Here is a 19,018-nt window from a genome sequence, read left to right as displayed (position 1 = left end):
GAAAAGGTAAGTAAAAACAGTACTACTGAATTGTGTGGTTCATGAAGGGGAAATATAGGAGAAAAGGCCATAGGGTAAGAGAACTCATTAATGCCTTATCATTCATAATTAGTCACTTCCTAGCAAATAAAAAATTTGGCATTGAATAAAGAAAACATTATTTTCAAACTTCATTCACTGGAATCTAAGAAAATATCATGGTATTTGTCAGAGCCTTTTAATTTGCTAAAAATTCCTAATGAGTCAAGTTGCAGTGATATGTTGAGTCAGAACAGAGCGATAAGTGTTTATTGTTCAGTTTTCAGTGTATTTGCACATCAGAAATCAGGAAACACTACCAATCAGGACTTTATTGTTTTGTTAATTGCCTAGTCTTAAGAAAATTATGGGGGGCGGAGCCAAGATGGCGGAGTAGAAAGACGCACATACACATAGCTCTGAACCCACAACCCATAGAATGGCTACAGGGAAGTAACTCACGGCGAATTCCGCACCCAGAGGCCACGGAACATTGGAGCGAGGGAGATTTCTGTTCCAGAGAGACCTGCAAACCTCTCGAGGGGGGGTCCTTCGCGCTGCGGACTGGGCGCCGGGACTGGGAGCTGAGTGCAGCCCTGCCGCGGCCGCGGCACCGAGAGGAAAAGATCCGAGCAGGCCTCACAGACAGGATCTCCAGCGGCCACGCGGGTCCCTCCACCCACAGAGGGATCTGCAAACCTCTCGCAAAAGGTCCATCGCGCTGCAGACACAAAGCCCAGCCCAGACCTGCTGCGGCCACGGCTGCGACACCGAGAGAAACAGATCCGAGCAGGCTTCAGGGACGGGATCTCCAGCGGCCGCACAAGTCCCTCCACCCACAGGTGACAGGGGTGGGTGAGAGAGTCTCTTTGGCGGGTCGAGAGGGGAGTGGGGTGCCCCCATAATTCAGGCCCCCCCCCCGGGAGGTAGAAGCTGAGAGGCGGCTGCAGACAGGGGCTCCCCAAGCCGGCGGGAGCCTGAATCCATTGCGGAAGGTCTGTGCATAAACCCCCTGAGGGAACTGAGCCTGAGAGGTGGCCCTGCCCCGACCTCAGCACCAAAACATAATCTCATACTGAATAGCAGCCCTGCCCCCGCCAAAAGCCCTGAGGCTGGAAGCAGCATTTGAATCTCAGACCACAAACACGGGCTGGGAGGATCAGGAGGTGAGGTGGGTGTGAGGAGAATATTCAGAGGTCAAGTCACTGGCTGGGAAAATGCCCAGAAAAGGGAAAAGAAATAAGACTATAGAAGGTTACTTTCTTGGCGAACAGGCATTTCCTCCCTTCCTTTCTGATGAGGAAGAACAATGCTTACCATCAGGCAAAGACACAGAAATCAAGGCTTCTGTGTCCCAGCCCACCCAATGGGCTCAGGCCATGGAAGAGCTCAAAAAGAATTTTGAAAATCAAGTTAGAGAGGTGGAGGAAAAGCTGGGAAGAGAAATGAGAGACATGAAGTCAAAGCATGAACAGCAGATCAGCTCCCTGCTAAGGGAGACCCAAAAAAATGTTGAAGAAATTAACACCTTGAAAACTAGCCTAACTCAATTGGCAAAAGAGGTTCAAAAAGCCAATGAGGAGAAGAATGCTTTCAAAAGCAGAATTAGCCAAATGGAAAAGGAGATTCAAAAGCTCACTGAAGAAAATAGTTCTTTCAAAATTAGAATGGCACAGATGGAGGCTAATGACTTTATGCAAAACCAAGAAATCACAGAACAAAGAGAGAAGAATGGAAAAATGGAAGATAATGTGAAATATCTCATTGGAAAAACAACAGACCTGGAAAATAGATCCAGGAGAGACAATTTAAAAATTATGGGACTACCTGAAAGCCATGATCAAAAGAAGAGCCTAGACATCATCTTTCATGAAATTATCAAGGAAAACTGCCCTGAGATTCTAGAACCAGAGGGCAAAATAAATATTCAAGGAATCCACAGAACACCGCCTGAAAGAGATCCAAAAAGAGAAACTCCTAGGAACATTGTGGCCAAATTCCAGAGTTCCCAGGTCAAGGAGAAAATACTGCAGGCAGCTAGAAAGAAACAATTCAAGTATTGTGGAAATACAATCAGGATAACACAAGATCTAGCAGCCTCTACATTAAGGGATCGAAGGGCATGGAACAGTATATTCCAGAAGTCAAAGGAACTAGGACTAAAACCAAGAATCACCTACCCAGCAAAACTGACTATAATACTTCAGGGGAAAAAATGGTCTTTCAATGAAATAGAGGATTTTCAAGTATTCTTGATGAAAAGACCAGAGGTGAAAAGAAAATTTGACTTTCAAACACAAGAATGAAGAGAACCATGAGAAGGTGAACAGCAAAGTGAAGTCATAAGGGACTTACTAAAGCTGAACTGTTTACATTCTTACATGGAAAGACAATATTTGTAACTCTTGAAACATTTCAGTATCTGGGTACTGGGTGGGATTACACATGCACACACGCTCACTTACATAGAGACAGAGTGCACAGAGTGAATTGAATAGGATGGGATCATATCTTTAAAACAAAATGAAATCAAGCAGTGAGAGAGAAATATATTGGGAAGAGAAAGGGAGAAATTGAATGGGGCAAATTATCTCTCATAAAAGAGGCAATCAAAAGACTCATTAGTGGAGGGATAAAGAGGGGAGGTGAGAGAAAAACATGAAGTCTACTCTCATCACATTCCACTAAAGAAAAGAATAAAGTGCACACTCATTTTGGTAGGAAAACCTATCTCACAATACAGGAAAGTGGGGGACAAGGGGACAAGCAGGGTGGGGGGGATGATAGAAGGGAGGGCATGAGGAGGAGAGTGCAATTCGAGGTCGACACTCATGGGGAGGGATAGGATCAAAAGAGAATAGAAGTAATGGGGGACAGGATAGGATGGAGGGAAATACAGTTAGTCCTATACAACACAACTATTATGGAAGTCATTTGCAAAACTACACAGATATGGCCTATATTGAATTGCTTGCCTTCCAAAGGGAAGGGGTGGGGAGGGAGGGAGGAAGAGAAGTTGGAACTCAAAGTGTTAGGATCAACTGTCGAGTAATGTTCTTGCCACTAGGAAATAAGAAAAACAGGTAAAGGGGTATAGAAAGCTATCTGCCCCTACAGGACAAAAGAGAAGATGGAGACAAGGGCAGAGAGGGATGATAGAAGAGAGAGCAGATTGGTCATAGGGGCAATTAGAATGCTTGGTGTTTGGGGGGGGAGGGGATAAAAGGGGAGAAAATTTGTAACCCAAAATTTTGTTAAAATGAATGTTAAAAGTTAAATAAATAAATTTAATAATAAAAAAAATAAAATAAAATAAAAAAAAATAAAAAAAAATAAAATAAAAAAAAAAAAAAAAAAAGAAAATTATGGTGAAAATGTTAATAATGAGAGTTAAACTTCAAGGGATACTCTGCATGCATTTTTTTGAAAGCTGACTGTTAAACATCTAACAGGAACAAACAAGGAGAAGAGAATTTAGTGGAAATATCCATACAGGATATTTTGAAGTCTGCATGATATCCAGAGATCTCTGTTTTTAACTTCGTACTCAGTATAGTATCTTGGAAGAAAAGTGCAAACATTCTGGACTGCAGTTGGGGTTTGCCTGGTGTAGGGATCTTATGGAGTCTGGAGTACTCATTTGGACACATTTCTGAGCATGTGATTCTGGAAGGTTGTTTTTGAAAGGATAGGAGAATATCTAAGGTAACGTGTTTCACAGATAACTTCTGTGTTGGGAACTTCCTATATCTTTAGGAATGTTTTGATAGCTTGCATAGTCATTTTCATATTAAAGAAACTTCATTTTCTGTATTGTTTCAAAGTTTACAGGTGTGTTTATTTCACAACAATATTGAGCTGTATTTTAACTGTGTTCCTTTCCAATGCATTTACCTGCTTACTTGCTGATGTAGTGTTAATCACTCTTTGAAGATGCATACCTTACCCTGCTTCCTATTGCATCTTTGGAACTGGTGTCTTTCTCGTAATATCTTCATGGTTATGTCAAGACCAAACAATGTCAGCATGAATGATGCTCTCACATAGAGATCCCATCTTAATTACTCTGAAGGTGCAGCCTAACTTTACTCCTCAACTGGAACTCCTGCCTTTTATGGCTCCTTCATCTAGTTAGTGCTGGGTATTAGGCTAGAGAACATGGCCAAGTCATGAAAATGGAGAGCTAGGAAGAAAGTGAAATGGTGCAATGGATAGAAATACCATGTGTGGAGTCAGAAAGATCTGATTTAAAATCTGACTTCAGATGCTATCTGTGTGACCTGAAGCAAGTCACTTCATCTCCATTTGCCTTTTTACTGTGTATTCAAATGGGGATTACTGGAGAAGGAAATGGCAAACTACACCAGCATCTTTGTCAAGAATGCACCATGGACAAGTCCATGGTCAATGAACAGTTGGATACAATTGAACAAGGAACCACAACAAAAAGAAGAAAGCAGCTTTGAGTCATGTGTGGGGTAAAGAACTGTTTTAGTATGTGGTCGGATAGAAATCCATCAACCCCTGGGTTAAACGACTGTAAGATAAACTCACTTCTGAAGTTTCGAAGGCAGGATGACTGTGGAAGTTCTTTTGGAATGCATGCATGTATAAACATAGAATTCATTGAAATAATTTTTTCTCCAGTACATGTAAAACATATGTCTTCAAAGTTTTAAATGACTAAAAGATATTTACAAGCACCCTGAACCATAAAGACCCTTTCTGAATTAAATTAAAATTTAAAAATGAAACACTTTATGACAACTGTTCTCTTTCAATTCTTTCTCTTCAAGTGCCATCACATTTAAGCCAATGAATGAAGTGAATCATTCCATGGTATATGAATTTGTGTTCTTGGGGATTTCCAATTCATGGGTCATGCAACTTTTCCTCCTGGTATTCTCCTTCATGTTCTATGTGGCCATTGTGCTGGGAAACTTCCTCATTATGTTCACAGTCATCTTTGAACCTCACTTGCATTCTCCCATGTATCTTCTATTGTCTAACCTCTCACTCATCGACCTGTGCCTTTCTTCTGTTCCTGTTCCTAAAATGATTTATGACCTTTTTTTTGAGCACAAAACCATATCCTTCCTTGGTTGCCTGATGCAGATTTTCTTCATTCATAAGTTTGGAGGAACTGAGATGCTGCTGCTAATTTCCATGGCCTTTGATAGATATGTTGCCATATGTAAGCCTCTTCACTATCTGACCATTATGAATCAAAGAATGTGCATTTTTCTCATAGTGTGCTCTTGGGTCATTGGTCTCATACATGCAGTGATCCAGTTAGCTTTTGTGGTAAACTTGCCTTTTTGTGGTCCTAATGAAATTGACAGTTTTTATTGTGATCTTCCTCGTTTGATCAGATTGGCCTGTGCAGACACCTACAAATTGGAGTTCATAGTCACTGCTAACAGTGGTTTCATTTCCATGGGAACCTTATTCCTATTGGTTATCTCCTACATATATATCTTGGTCACTGTTCAGAAACACTCTTCAAATGGTTTGTCCAAAGCTCTCTCTACTTTGTCTGCTCACATCACTGTGGTGGTGTTATTTTTTGGTCCATGTATTTTTGTCTATGTGTGGCCATTCCCCACAATGCCTGTGGATAAATTTCTTTTCATTTTTAATTTTGTTATCACCCCTGTCCTAAATCCTTCTATATATACATTCAGGAACAAGGAGATGAAAGTTGCCATGAAGAGACTGATCAGTCAACTTCGAAGTTCCAGGAAAAATTTGTAAATAACTCTAAGTATACTAGAGTATGGTAAATGGACCACCATTTAACATGTGGATGACTGCATTCCAATTTGGGACTAAAGATGACACCTTATTCTATTTTCATGTTCTTCACATTGATCTGCAGGCTCTTTCCAGGAGTTAAAAGGCACATTGACTCCTGTTGCATCTATTAAAATAGAAACAAAAGGAAATGAAGTATTGTTGGTCTTCTTTGGTTAGAAAAATCTGTTTTGGTTACAATTTTAAGATGTACCTTTTTATAATTTCTTAATTTACATTCAAATCTGTAAGAGGAAATATACTTTAATAAAGGAAAGCAATTCATGTTCTTCTACTTATAAGTTTATATACAAATTCATAGATTGACTCTTTTGATTAATTCACAGCATCCAAATTATCTTTTTCTTAAGATTAGGACTATCTTGCCAATCACAAAGTATTCAATGATACCTCCTGTTCTTATCTGAAAATTCTGTGAGAAAAACTCTTCTTTTATGCCTTATCAGAGCTCATTAAATTAATTATGTACATAATCTTACATGAGTTGGAGAATGGTATTGGGTGTAGAGAGGTGGCCTCTGTCGTGAAGACCTTAATTCCAGTCCTTCTTAGACACATATTGGCTGTTTGACTCAAAACATATTACTTGTCCTTGAAATGTTCTAAGATTATTAATTGAAGAGCAATTGCTAATCTCAAATGTTACAGAAAGTTGCTAATTTGCATTATTAGAGGAGAGCTTCATGAAAACTTTGTGCGAATTACATCTCCTAGATCAGTGATATTGTAGAGATATTTTCCTGCCTAGTAATCCCTAGATTATCTCTACAGTCATTTCTAGGTTGATCATTTCATGATTCCAGGATTTGCCTAATTTTGTTCCATACCTCTTTTGGTTTGTCCTTTGTTTTTTTCCTTATATAAGTTTTTTAATTTAATTTTTTTTGAAAATTTAATGAATTTATTTATTTTCTGTTTTCAACAATCATTTCCATATGTCTTAAATTTTCTCCCCATCCTTCTACCCTTGCTCCTTGATATGGCTTGCATTCTTATATGGGTTCTGCACATGCATTGTTATTAACCACATTTTTACTTTAATTATGTTGCATAGAAGAAATAAAATGAATGGGAGAACCATGAGAAAAACCAAATCAAACCAAAACATAACAAAAGAAAACAGTTTGCTTCATTCTGCATTCCAATTCCATACTTCTTTCTCTGGATGTGGATTTGTCCCTTGTTTTCAAAGAGGAGCAATGACATCATAGGGTGATCTCTTGAGTTGCTATGAATTGAAATTAAATGAAACAACTGTCAACCTTTCTTTCAGAGTCAATTAAGTCCAGTGGTAGGACAAAAGTCAACAAAATTGATAAAGGGACTGGGATGCATTGGATGACCTTAGCATCTTGAATGTCTCTTTAAGCTCTAAGTACTCCCCAGCATCTGCTTCAATAGCCTTCTTGGTCATTGGAACCAATTGTTCTCATCTACCAATTCTACTTGGAGTAGACTTCATATGCTTGGAATAGACATCCACTTAATCTCTACAATTAATGGAAGGATCATTCTTTCTTGCCAGATATTATGACCAAAATATGTGACAACATATGATGAAAATGACATTTTTGCGTTTCTGTTATCCCATAATATTGAGATTAAATTTACAGTAAGAATAAATAATTCATTTCTTTTTCTATTTTATTTGTGTTATGTGTATGTGAATTTTATTATTGTCTGTTAAAAAATGACCTTTCTATGGCATATGTCTTAAAATTGATTTTTGTGAATTTTTATCCAAATATTAGGGAAGCATTGACTATTTCAATTACTTATTAATAGGCCATGATATTATAATATGAAATAAAAAATATTAATTGGCCAGACATTGTACACTTCCAGGGATGAGAGAGTAACTACTTTAGAAGGCATCAAAATGGTATTTGTATCACTCTAACTATTAGGACTGGAGTTCAAGGTATGTGTGTGTGTGTTTGTTTATATGTGTATATTTTTTGTGTCTTTGTGTACAGCAGAAGTAATCATTTAAAGGAGTGGGAAGATAAAAGATAGACTTCCATTTCATAGTTTCTCATGGTTTGGTCTTTTATTCTACATAATTGTGTCGTCTTCCCCCTCCATTTCCCTATGCTGTCTCTGGCACTAACAAGAAAGGATTAATTAGTTGTGAATAAAGTTGGAAAGAAACCATTCTATAGATCTCTCACTTTTTCATCAGTAATGATTCTTCCAATTTTGTGGTCAAGCTATATGACTTTCACACCTGGGGTGGATTTATGAAGATGAATTTAGAAGAAGGAATGATTTTAAAGGGTGTTCCCAAGGGGGAAAATAATCGTGAAAGAGTTCTCTATCACATTTTGAGTATCTGTGCTGTCAGGACCAGGAATAAAAGAAAGTAAAATGAAAGAGTTCATAAATAAAGTGTGACCATGAGGTAAAAGAAGGTGCCTATGATTATACAACTAGCAAGAGGTATGAGTGTTCTTGCTTTGATTTTCTACCCCCAAATATTGCATAATGAGTTAATGTAGTGTTTGGGACCTAATTTCCTCTCTGGTTTTATCTCTATCACACTACCTGGTTCCCCTCTCCAAAACTTTACCCCATATAGATATTCTACATTTTTTTGGTCTCTGGACTGCACTTTCAGAGTGATTTTTTTATTTGAAATTCTGGGGTAAGTAAAAAAAGATACAAAGACAGAATGCCTAGAGTGACACTAAGTGACACGAGTGAAACTTAGATCATGGCTATGTCAGCTGATGATAGATTCCTGATGCTGGTCTTAGAGCTGTCCTTCAGAAGCTTATATTCTTTGGGATGAAGAGCAAATACAGTTTGTGCAGCAGTAAGTAAATATAAATACATACAAAGCAATTTAAAGGGTCAGAGGTTACTAAATATTACTGGCAGACATTCAAAGACATATTTATTAAATTTTAGGAAGATGTGCTAAAATATATTATTTAGGTAACTGAAGATTATATGAGGATGATTTGAGGAAGAATTTCGTTTTGGACAGGGGGTACCACTGGTGCAAAGATATAAGGGTAGGAGATAGAATGCCCTGTGTCTATAGTAATAGATAGGGCAAATTGACTTAAATTGTTAGCAAAGGAGAATAACAAAGTATGCCAGGAAAAATCAGTGAAAGCTAGAATGTAGAGAATATAAATGCCAGATTGGATAGTTTTTATTTTATCTGAAGGCAACTGTGTATTTTCATTCATTCATATATCAATCTAACTGTTTGTCTATCTACGTTTTAGTCATCTATTGAGCCAGTCATGTATCTATCTATATTTATTGTCTTTATTATTTTTATTGGGGTGGTGACATGATGAGATGTGAATTTTTTTTAAAAAATATCAATTTGATAATGGTAAGAACCTTGGATTTAAGGAGAGAGAGTTTGGAGGAAGAAAGTCCAATTAAGAAACTACTAATGTAGAATATGAAAGAGGTGATGAAGACTTGAACTAGAAAAGAGATTGTACTGAATGTAGAAATGGAAATAGATACAGGAGAGTTTATGAAGATAGTACTGACAAAACCTGGCAATTTATTTTATATGAAGGATTGATGATTTTCAAGTAGAGTTGTAGTGGGACATCCCTAAGGAATTTCAAAGACTCAGGTTAGCAGCAAGCCAGTTGGAAAGATTTATTACACTTTTGAGGTTTCACACTCAGATAAATGGTTAAATCCCTCAGAGGAATTTAACAATTTCAATAAGGGAAGACAAACTATTTTATAGAGAATTTAATTCTGATTACACAAGTAAAGTTTACATAGAATATGGGAATGTGATTAATATTAACAGACAGGAGGAATTTCTTAAAGGATTAGGTAATGGAGGAGTAGTTCCTGTCTCAGTGGAACTGTGCATGGAGTTGCCCATGTTGCATGCAGTTGGGGAAGATATATATACTTGGTAATGATATTATAATCAACCTCTCTAAGTTCATTCTAGGTCAGTTATTTACTAATACTGAGCAGATACTGTCCTAAAGTGGGCCCCTTCCACGGTTTGGTGGACAAGCATCCTGTCTTCTACATCCTGGTGGTGCTGTCTTCTGATTAGCTAGCTGTTGTGGTCCTGTCTGGTCAAGATGGATTATTAGGCATGGTGGACCTCTCTTGGACTAAAAGAATGATACTATTGTGTTTGAGTACAAGGACACATCTGTTTCTGTGGGAATGAGTCTGGAGTTATTGGCTTATATCCCATCAGATAGACATGCCTGTTGCTTCTGTGAGAACTATGAGTTCAGGGACCTGTTGTTCTAGTGAGCACTGAGGCATATATGAAGAAGTTAGGTCATTTGAAGAGGTCTAGGTAGGTAATATTTGGGCTGGAGGCAGCTCTAGTAGGACTCCATCAGGTTAAAGGAGAGGGAAATATCAAGGACAACTCCATGGTTGCAGACTCAGGTTATTAGAAGAATGGGGATTCCATTTATGCTAGTGCAAAAATTTGTAGGAAGTCTCTCAGTTCATTTGTATTTATTAAGTTCCTATTCTCTGCCAGTCACTGTGCTAAATCCTAGGTATACAATGAAAGACAAAAACAAAACACTGAAACAAACAGAAAAGCCAGCCTTTCCCCTAACCCCCACCCAAAATGAAAAAAACAAACAAGCAAATAAACCCAGCCCAAATCTCTCAAGGAGCTTAGAGTATGGACTTGTAGGGACAGGGGTGGAATATGAGATCTTTTCGGTCATGTGGAGCTTGAGTTGCAGGTCTAGGTAGAGCTGCTCAATAGACATTGGATAAAACAGTACTGGATTTCAGGAGACAAGTTTTATTTTTAAAATGGTTTAAATGATTGTGGGTGTCTTGTTATTAATGAACAAATTATATCATTCTATTTTGAAAACAGTTTTGTGTACTTCTGTACAATGAAAATTTCAGTTTTTGGGTTATTCACATCAAAAGAAAGAAGGTTACTTGTTGCAGTTTAAAAAATTGTGCTGTCAGCTGTACCATAATACATACATACATACACGTATATATATTTGATTTTTAAATAAATATTTTAAATCAATGAATCACAATGAAAGATTATGTAATTTCAAATTTCAAAATCTGAAAAATCAGAGTGCCACAAAGTGACCACATATACACCTAACCAGAGTTCAATAACCCTCAGCAAAATCATATTATCTAATTTTCTTTCATCTTTTCTTTTATCTTTTTTTTCCACTTAATTACAGGAATCTCATTATTTGGACAGGTTAAGAAAGGATTCTGATTATCAGAAAAGGAAGTGATCAATATTGGTGGACATTTTCCTCACATGGACTTCCGTATACCAAAAAAATCACACATCTACTCCATATTTCCATTTCTCATGACCTAGGTGAGATGTTTAGGGTTATTTACCAGCTAAGTTTCATCAAGGTCTCTTCTAATTCTGAATTCTATGGCTCTCGGAGTATCCCAGTTCGACTTTCCTTGAACAGCATACCTAATTAATGTCTTATTTCTGAACAGACCTGGACCGAGATCATTGCAACAGAAATTGATTGAGCTCTTCATCTATTTATAGCATTTGCATGTTAAAGTCCATTGTCATGGAAGCATGAAAAATTTTGTGGGATTAATTAGGATTATTTCTCATAATTATTAGGAATTCTACATATGGTTAAAAGTTGAGAAGGCAGCTAGGTGGTGCAGTGGATAGAGCACCAGTGAAGGAGTCAGGAGGATCTGAGTTGAAATCTCACCTCAGACACTTGATATTCACTAGCTGTGCGACCTTGGGCAAGTCACATAACCCCAAGTGCCTCATTCTAGGGCCTTCTCTAGTCATCTTGATGACTGTCTGGTCACTGGATTCAGAAGGCTCTGGAGGAGAAGTGAGGCTGGTGACCTGCACAGCCCTCCCTCACACAAAACAAAGTCAAATGCAAGTCCTATCATTACATCTCTGATGACATGGTTTTCTTTGGCAACGGACGAACACACACAAATTTTGAGAAAGACTATGTACAGAATGCTTTGGGTTGAAAGGATCCCTCTAAGGATGCTGAGGAGGTGCTTTTGATTTCTGTTTTCCAAGTTTTTTTTTCTTACAATTTGTGATACAATCAAATTGATGGAACAAAATAATGGAGTAACTGGGTTCCCACTTAGCTGTCAACCACACCTCCACGTATCCAATTAGTGTGCTCTCCTCTCTCTCTCTCTCTCTCTCTCTCTCTCTCTCTCTCTCTCTCTCTCTCTCTCTCTCTCTCTCTCTCTCTCTCTCTCTGTCATATTCTTTACTCATTCCCCCCATTCCCAAATGATGAAAAAGAGAGAGATGTATGTCTTTGTTTCTTTTCTGGAACCTGAGCTAATTTTTATAACTACTCAATGTTTCGCATTATTTGCTATTCTTTTAAATTACCTTATTTTAGTCAATGTGTATATTATTTTACTTTTTCTGCTTCTTTCCAGCTTTCTGCTCCATTCCATTTACATCTCTGCTTCTCTCAAGTTTTCATGTTCATTGCTCATTATGGCACAATAATGTTCTATCCCATTCACATGTAATAATTTCTTTAGCCATCTCCCAATCATCGGACATCTATTTTTTTCCAGTTCTTTAATGGAAAACAAAACAAGATGCTTTCAATGTTATGCAAAATGTGGGGTAAGAAGTAGGGTGTGTGTCATTCTTTATGAGTTATAGAGATCAAACTTTCTTTTCTAAAATAAATTTTTATTGATTTTTTCCTAGTTATCTAGGTTTGTGACCTAGGTGTCATTGTCAAATCCTTATGGTGTGTCACGTCTCATATCCAGCTGATAGTTAAGTGTTGTTGTTTCTACTTCTGAAACATCTCCTATGCCACCCCGGTTGTCTCTCTTCTGAGATAGTCATACTCTGGTAGAGGCCCTCATCCCCTTACTCCTGTACTGTTGAAATTCTCCTGCTTAAATTATGTCTCCAGTCTGGTACATTTTCCACTCAGTTGTCAAATTGATCTTCTTAATGTTCAAGACTGACCATGTTACATCCTTCGCACTTCACTCAGTCAACTGCAGTGGACCCCTATTGCCTGCAGGATGAAATAGAAAATGCTCTATTGTGCTTATGAAGCATTCTTCCCCCACCCATAACCTAGTCCCTTCCTAACTTTCCAATCTAGTTATACTTCATACCTCCCCAGTGAAAGTGGTCTCCTTACTGTTCCTTGCACAAGACATTCCATCTTCTGATTCTGAGTTTTTTCACTGGTTATTCTTCATGCCAGGAACTCTCTATTTCCTCATCTCTGTCTTCTGGTTTCCCTGGTTTTGTTCAAGTCTCATCTTATGCAAGAAGCTTTTTTCTGATTCCACTTAATGTCTTCCCTGTGACTTTTCCCCCAATTTATCCTCCTTATATGTTGTTAGTACATAGTAGTTTGTACACTCTCTTCCTTATTATAATAAAATATATTTGAAAGCAGGAATTGTCTTTTATCTTTTTTTTTGCATCCTTAGTGGTTAGCCCAGTATCTGACTGGTAGTTGGTTGATTGATTGACTGACATGACTGAAATTCTCCATCTATCTCTTTCCCTTTCCCTCTCAGATAACTAGGTCATGAAACAAAAAAAAAATACAAAAAAGAAAACTAGAAAGGGAAAATATCAGCAATACCTATCTATAGAAATTTTTTTTTCCTGAAAATGGATGTAATGTTCCTGTGACCACACGTCTGTAAAGGAATGGAGTGTTTTCTTATGTCTCTTCTTTGGTGCTGTGTTTTTTCTTTGTAGTTTTTCAACTTTCATTTTCTATAATTTTTTCAGTTTTCCATTTAAATTGTTTTATTCATTGTGCATATGATTTTTTTGCTTCTGTTACTTCACTCAACATCAGTTATTATTTTTCCATTTTTTTCTTTGCTCATCATATTAATAATTTCATAGGGCACAGTAATATGCCATTATATTCACCTGCCACAATTTATTTACTCATTTCCAAATTCATGGTTTTCTGTTTTTTTCCTGTTGTTGTCACAAAAATACTTCTATAAACATAAGGAGACTGTCTTTTTTATTAGTGATCTCCTTGGGGTACCTGTCTAGAATGGGTCCAAACTTTAAGTTTACTTTAGAAGTTCTGGGAAAATATAAAGTTTCTCAGAGAGAGAATTCCCATAGTGACTATGTTGAGTCCAGGGATGCATCAATTGGTCACTGAGCCCTTATATCAGCGTGGGAGTTGTATTTAATCCCTTTAACCTCTTCCAAGCACTACTCATATCTTTAAAAATGCATCAGAAATCTGTGAAGACATTGCTAGATTTTGTTCTTGCTCCAAATAGGTAGGTAAAAGAGATGAATTAAAATTGGTTTTATAGAAATAATTACCACATATTTTCTTTCATGTAAGGATTGGAGAGATCCATGCCAGAATATTGTATTTGGCTCAGTGATTCCAAATGGATAAGTAGAATATACCCTTTGCTTTGAGGAAGGTTTAGAAAGGTTCAGGTGCTCTCAGGACCACGTTGGTAGGGACAAGGATGAGTATGGGTAACCAGATCTAAAACCTAGAATGTTCTCCTGCAAACCAGTCTGCCGTTGGAGGTTTAGAGGACAGTAAGACTTGTGGGTTATTTTTGTTCTTTCAACCACAATCCAAAGGTAGAGCAAGATAGAATATGAAGTCTTTTCGTGGATCATATTTAAACTAGACTGTACTTTTTTTTAACCATACACAACTTACAGACAGTCTCAAACTGAAACAATGCCCAACCTCCACCAAACTCCCATAACCTATAAAAATTTATTCTGACTAAGCCTTGTGATAAGTTTGGGGTGAGGGTATGAATAGCATTTGTTCTGGATTGGAGACAAATTTGTTTTTGCCTGGAGCTTGAAGTCCAGCAGATTTCTCTGTGGCATGTGAAAAATAAAACTGACACTGATATTTAAATTGTTCCAGGAGGTGAATTATTGTACTAATGACATGCAAATTTAGTTTGATAATAATATAATGGTGTGTAAATTGCTAAGGATCATTGTCATCTAGGAGAGGAGGAAGAATGTGGAAAATCAGATCCTAGGAAAGGGATTTCAGGTTTGGAGAGGAGACTTTAGAGAAAACTATGTAAATATATTTTATGTTGAAGTTAGCTGTGAAGGCAGTGGTGTCAACACTTGGCTGAGCAGTCATTATTGTTAGATGGAGAATGGTTAACTGATGGTCGGATGGGGTATTGTGACTGTGATCATACAACTTTTCATCACCTAAGTGACAAGACAGTTAAGTAATATAACTATTTAGCAGTCACTTTACGTCTCATTTGTTGTTCAGTTTAACTGAAATAGATAGAAAAATTCTTTTATGTGTAGATATAGTCTGTCTTAAAATGATTTACAGAGAGGAACAGTTGGCACCGCGATAAAGCTAGAGGTGGAAACTTATGTGACAATAGAAAATAGAGACTTAAGAGAATAAGTCACCCACAATTCAGGACTAGTTGAGAGATGAATGTTTGGAAGGAAAACATGGTAAAGATTAAAAATGGCGTAGAAAACTCCTGATTCCATGTCGGTTCACACCACCATATAAGAAAGAGCTGTAATTCAAAGCCACTTTTCTGAACTCTAACTCTGGAGAGATTTTTCGCTGAAAGATTCTGTCATAATTATCAAATTTGCAGAGGACACATTAGGAGTGATAGCACATTGAATTGTACTTATGGTATATAAAAGGTCTCAGTTGGCTAAAATGATGGTCTAATAAAATATAATTAAATAGGGATACACATTAAGTCCTATATTTGGAGTCAAAATTTCACTATAAGAGTTCAGAATTGAAGAAGTAGGGAAAAGTTGTGGTTAGACATTAAATCACGTGGAAAAAAAATCACAAATTTATAACTCAGGGTGAATTAATTGTGTAATAGAACTAGAAAAAAGTCAGTCCTTTTAATTATGAGAGACATATGGTCTTGGATGATGGTGGTGATGATCCTTTTACCTCATAAGATTACATTTGAAATGTGACATCCAATTTCAGTGTTATATTCTGGTATGGATTTTGATGAGCTAGAGATCATCCAGTGGAAGATACCCAAGGTGGAATTCAAAATGACGTGATATAAAGTTCATCTGAAGGAAGAGAGAAATTCTAGCCTGAAGGAGAAAAATACTTGATACAAATCATCAACTATTTGTAGAGATGCCATATATAGAAATAATGTCAGATACTAGAACTAAGGAGCATAGATTAAATTTGTTGAAGATCCCATCAAAGCTGACCCAGAGCGGAGTGTGGTGCTCTAGAAGAAAATGGAATCTTCATCCATAGAATTCCTGAATTGGCGACTGTATGAAAGCTTGAGAGAATGTTGACAAAAAGATTGTTGTGTTGGTGTGGGTTGAACTGGGTGGGTGCTGAGGTTCCCTCCAAACTTGAGACTCTGTCACATTGCATTTACTGCTAAAGTTCCCAAAGCCTAACAGTCACAAGTGCTAAATGGATTGATTTAAGGTAGATGATCCCGCATAGGATAAATGGTGGTTAGAAATTCCATTGTAATCACTGAACACTGAGCAGCACATGAGGGGTTTATTCAGTCTCTTGTCCTGGGTAAGCTAAATGCCCTTGCCAGTGTTCTTTTGTGATTCTGAGTCTTTTCAGATGATTATCCTGGATTGCCAACCCATATGGAGCTTTAATTGCACTTCATCATATGGAGATAAACTATGGTAATGTCAGCCATGAGGAATAAAAAATAACTCCCTTTGATAAAACTTTCAGTTTTGTCAGAGTCCTATATCCTAAATTTCAATTTTAACTAATAATTTTAAAAGGATGGAAATAAACATTGAAGTGCCTACTGTGTGCCAGACACCATGATTAACACTTTATAAATATTATCTCCTTTGGTCATAAAACCTCTCCTCTCCTTTATTTGAACTAAGTCCTTTTCCCCATATTTTCTTTCCTTAGTTTCCTCTGACTTTCTTGCTTACCTCATTCCTTTCATTTCCCCTTTCTACTTCTCTTCTTTGTAACAAGTTATTTAACAAAACAATGTCCATTAATATTTATTAAACATTACTGCAGGCATATCAAAGTGATAAAGCCTAAGAGGAATGAGAGAATGAAAGAGGCATGACTTGACCACAAAGATATTACAATATATTTAGAAAAACAGGATATGCACACACAAAGTGATAAATAGTTTGTTTGATGCACCAAGCTGGTGCTTCACACATTACATACTATGGGAACTCAAAGGAGATAGAATCACTGAGATCTGGTTTTATCAAGGAAGGCTTCACAAGAGAATTTGAGCTAGCGTTTGAGAAATAGACAGGATTTAGACTGAAAAAGAGTAGGGGAGAGGAACTCAGGCAAGGATGATGGTTTGAATAAATGGGTAGAAGCAAGTCTGGGAAACAATATGACTGAAGTGTGTTGTTCATGAAGGAAATAGTAGAAGAAAAGGTCAAATGGTAAGAGAACTCATTAGAACCTTATCATTCATCATAAATCACTTCCTACCTATTAAAAATATTGACATTGAATGAAAGAAAACGTTGCTTTCACACTTCATTCACCGGAATCTGAGAAAAGATCTTTATAGTTGTAAGTACCATTTAGTTTGCTAAAAGTTCCTAATGGATCAAGAGGCAGTGATGAATTGGAGTCAGCATAGACTGATAAGAGCTTTTTGTTAAATTTTCAATGTGTTTCCACTTTAGAAATAAGGAAACTCTACAAACCAGGGCTTTATTTATTATTTTGTTAATTGCCTGTTTTTAAGAAAGTGATGGAAGATATGTTACTAGCGAGTTAAAATTCAAAGGATATCCTGCATACATTTTTTTTGAAAACTGATTGTTAAACATTTACCAGCAACACACCAGGAGAAGACAGTTTAGGAGGAATATTCATAGAGGAAATTTTGAAATATGCATGGCATCCTCAGATCTCTTTTTTCAACTTGGTAGGTGCTCTGTGTAGCATCTCGGAAGAAAAGTATAAACATTGTGGACTGCAGTTGGGGTTTACCTGGTGTAAGGTTAGTCTAGAGTATTTATTGGGATATATTTCTGAGATTGTGGCTCTGCAAGGTTGTTGGTAGAAGGATAAGAAATATCTAAGGTAATATGTGTTTCACAGATAAGTTCCTTGTTGGGAACTTCCTATATCTTTAGGGATGTTTTTATAACTTGCTTCATAATTTTAAAACTTGAAGCTGCATTTCCTGTATTATTTCAAAGTTTGCAGGTGTGTTTATTTCACAACTATATTGAGCTGTATTTTAACTGCATTCCTTTCCAGTGCGTTTGCCTACTTACTTGCAGATGTAGTTAACCACTCATCATCTTTGAAGATGCATACCTGACTCTGCTTCTTGTTGCATCCTTAGAGTTGATACCTTTTCTCTAATGTCTTCATGGTTATGTCAACACCAAACAATGTCAGCATGAATGTTGATGTCACATAAGGATCCCTTCTTCATTCCCTTGATGATACAACCTAACTTTACTCCTCAACTGGAACACCTGCCCTTTGTTGTTCCCTCATCTAGTTAGTGTTGGGTGATAGGGTGGAGAACATGGCTAAGTGGTGAAAATGGAGAGCTAGGAAGAAAGTTAAGTGGTGAAGTGGATAGAGTACCATGTGTGGAGTCAGGAAGATCTGAGTTAAAATCTGTCTTCAGACACTAGATGTGTTACCCTGGTCAAGTCATTAATCTTTATTTGACTCTTTTATTAATTTGCCAAATTGTAATCACTGAAGAAGGAAATGGCAAGCTACTCCTGCATCTTTGCCAAGAAAATCTCAGACAGGTCCATGGAGTCATGAACATTTGGATCCCATTGAAGAAATGATAAACAGCAAAAAAAGAAGAAAGCAGCTTTGAGTCAGTTGTAGGAAAAAGAGTTGCTTCAAGTTGTGATAGCATAGTAAGCTATAAGACCTGGGGTTAAGTGATTATAAATAAGACAAAATCTCTTCTGAGATTTCAAAGCCAGGGTGATTGTAGAAGTTCTTTTGGGATTTCTTCATGTCTAAATACAGAATTAATTGAAATAATTATTTTTCTCCAGTACATGTAAAATACATGTTTTCCAAGCTTTAAATCATCAAAGACATTTAAAAGCACACTGAAACATCAAGAAGACTTTTTCGAATACTAAAATTTCGAAGTGAGTCACTTTATCACAACAGTTCTCTTTCAGTCTTTAGGTAATATCATATTCAGGAAA

The 19,018-nt window shown here is 37.1% G+C and overlaps 1 protein-coding gene across 1 annotated transcript; it reads left to right on the top strand.

The window, feature by feature from the left end:
• Positions 1-4,803: 4,803 nt before the first annotated feature.
• LOC140513278 (olfactory receptor 4F6-like) lies at positions 4,804-5,772 on the top strand. The gene has a single exon (XM_072622815.1). It carries the CDS (start codon positions 4,834-4,836, stop codon positions 5,770-5,772), a length of 939 nt encoding a protein of 312 aa, XP_072478916.1. The 5' UTR covers positions 4,804-4,833.
• Positions 5,773-19,018: the final 13,246 nt, after the last annotated feature.

This window comes from Notamacropus eugenii, chromosome 7, assembly GCF_028372415.1.
Source record: "Notamacropus eugenii isolate mMacEug1 chromosome 7, mMacEug1.pri_v2, whole genome shotgun sequence".
Classification (NCBI taxonomy): Eukaryota; Metazoa; Chordata; class Mammalia; order Diprotodontia; family Macropodidae; genus Notamacropus; species Notamacropus eugenii.
This window is presented reverse-complemented; position numbering and strand designations above follow the sequence as displayed.

Coding starts and splice junctions, on each gene's coding strand:
- LOC140513278 (XM_072622815.1), top strand. CDS start 4,834: ATGAATGAAGTGAATCATTCCATGGTATATGAATTTGTGTTCTTGGGG.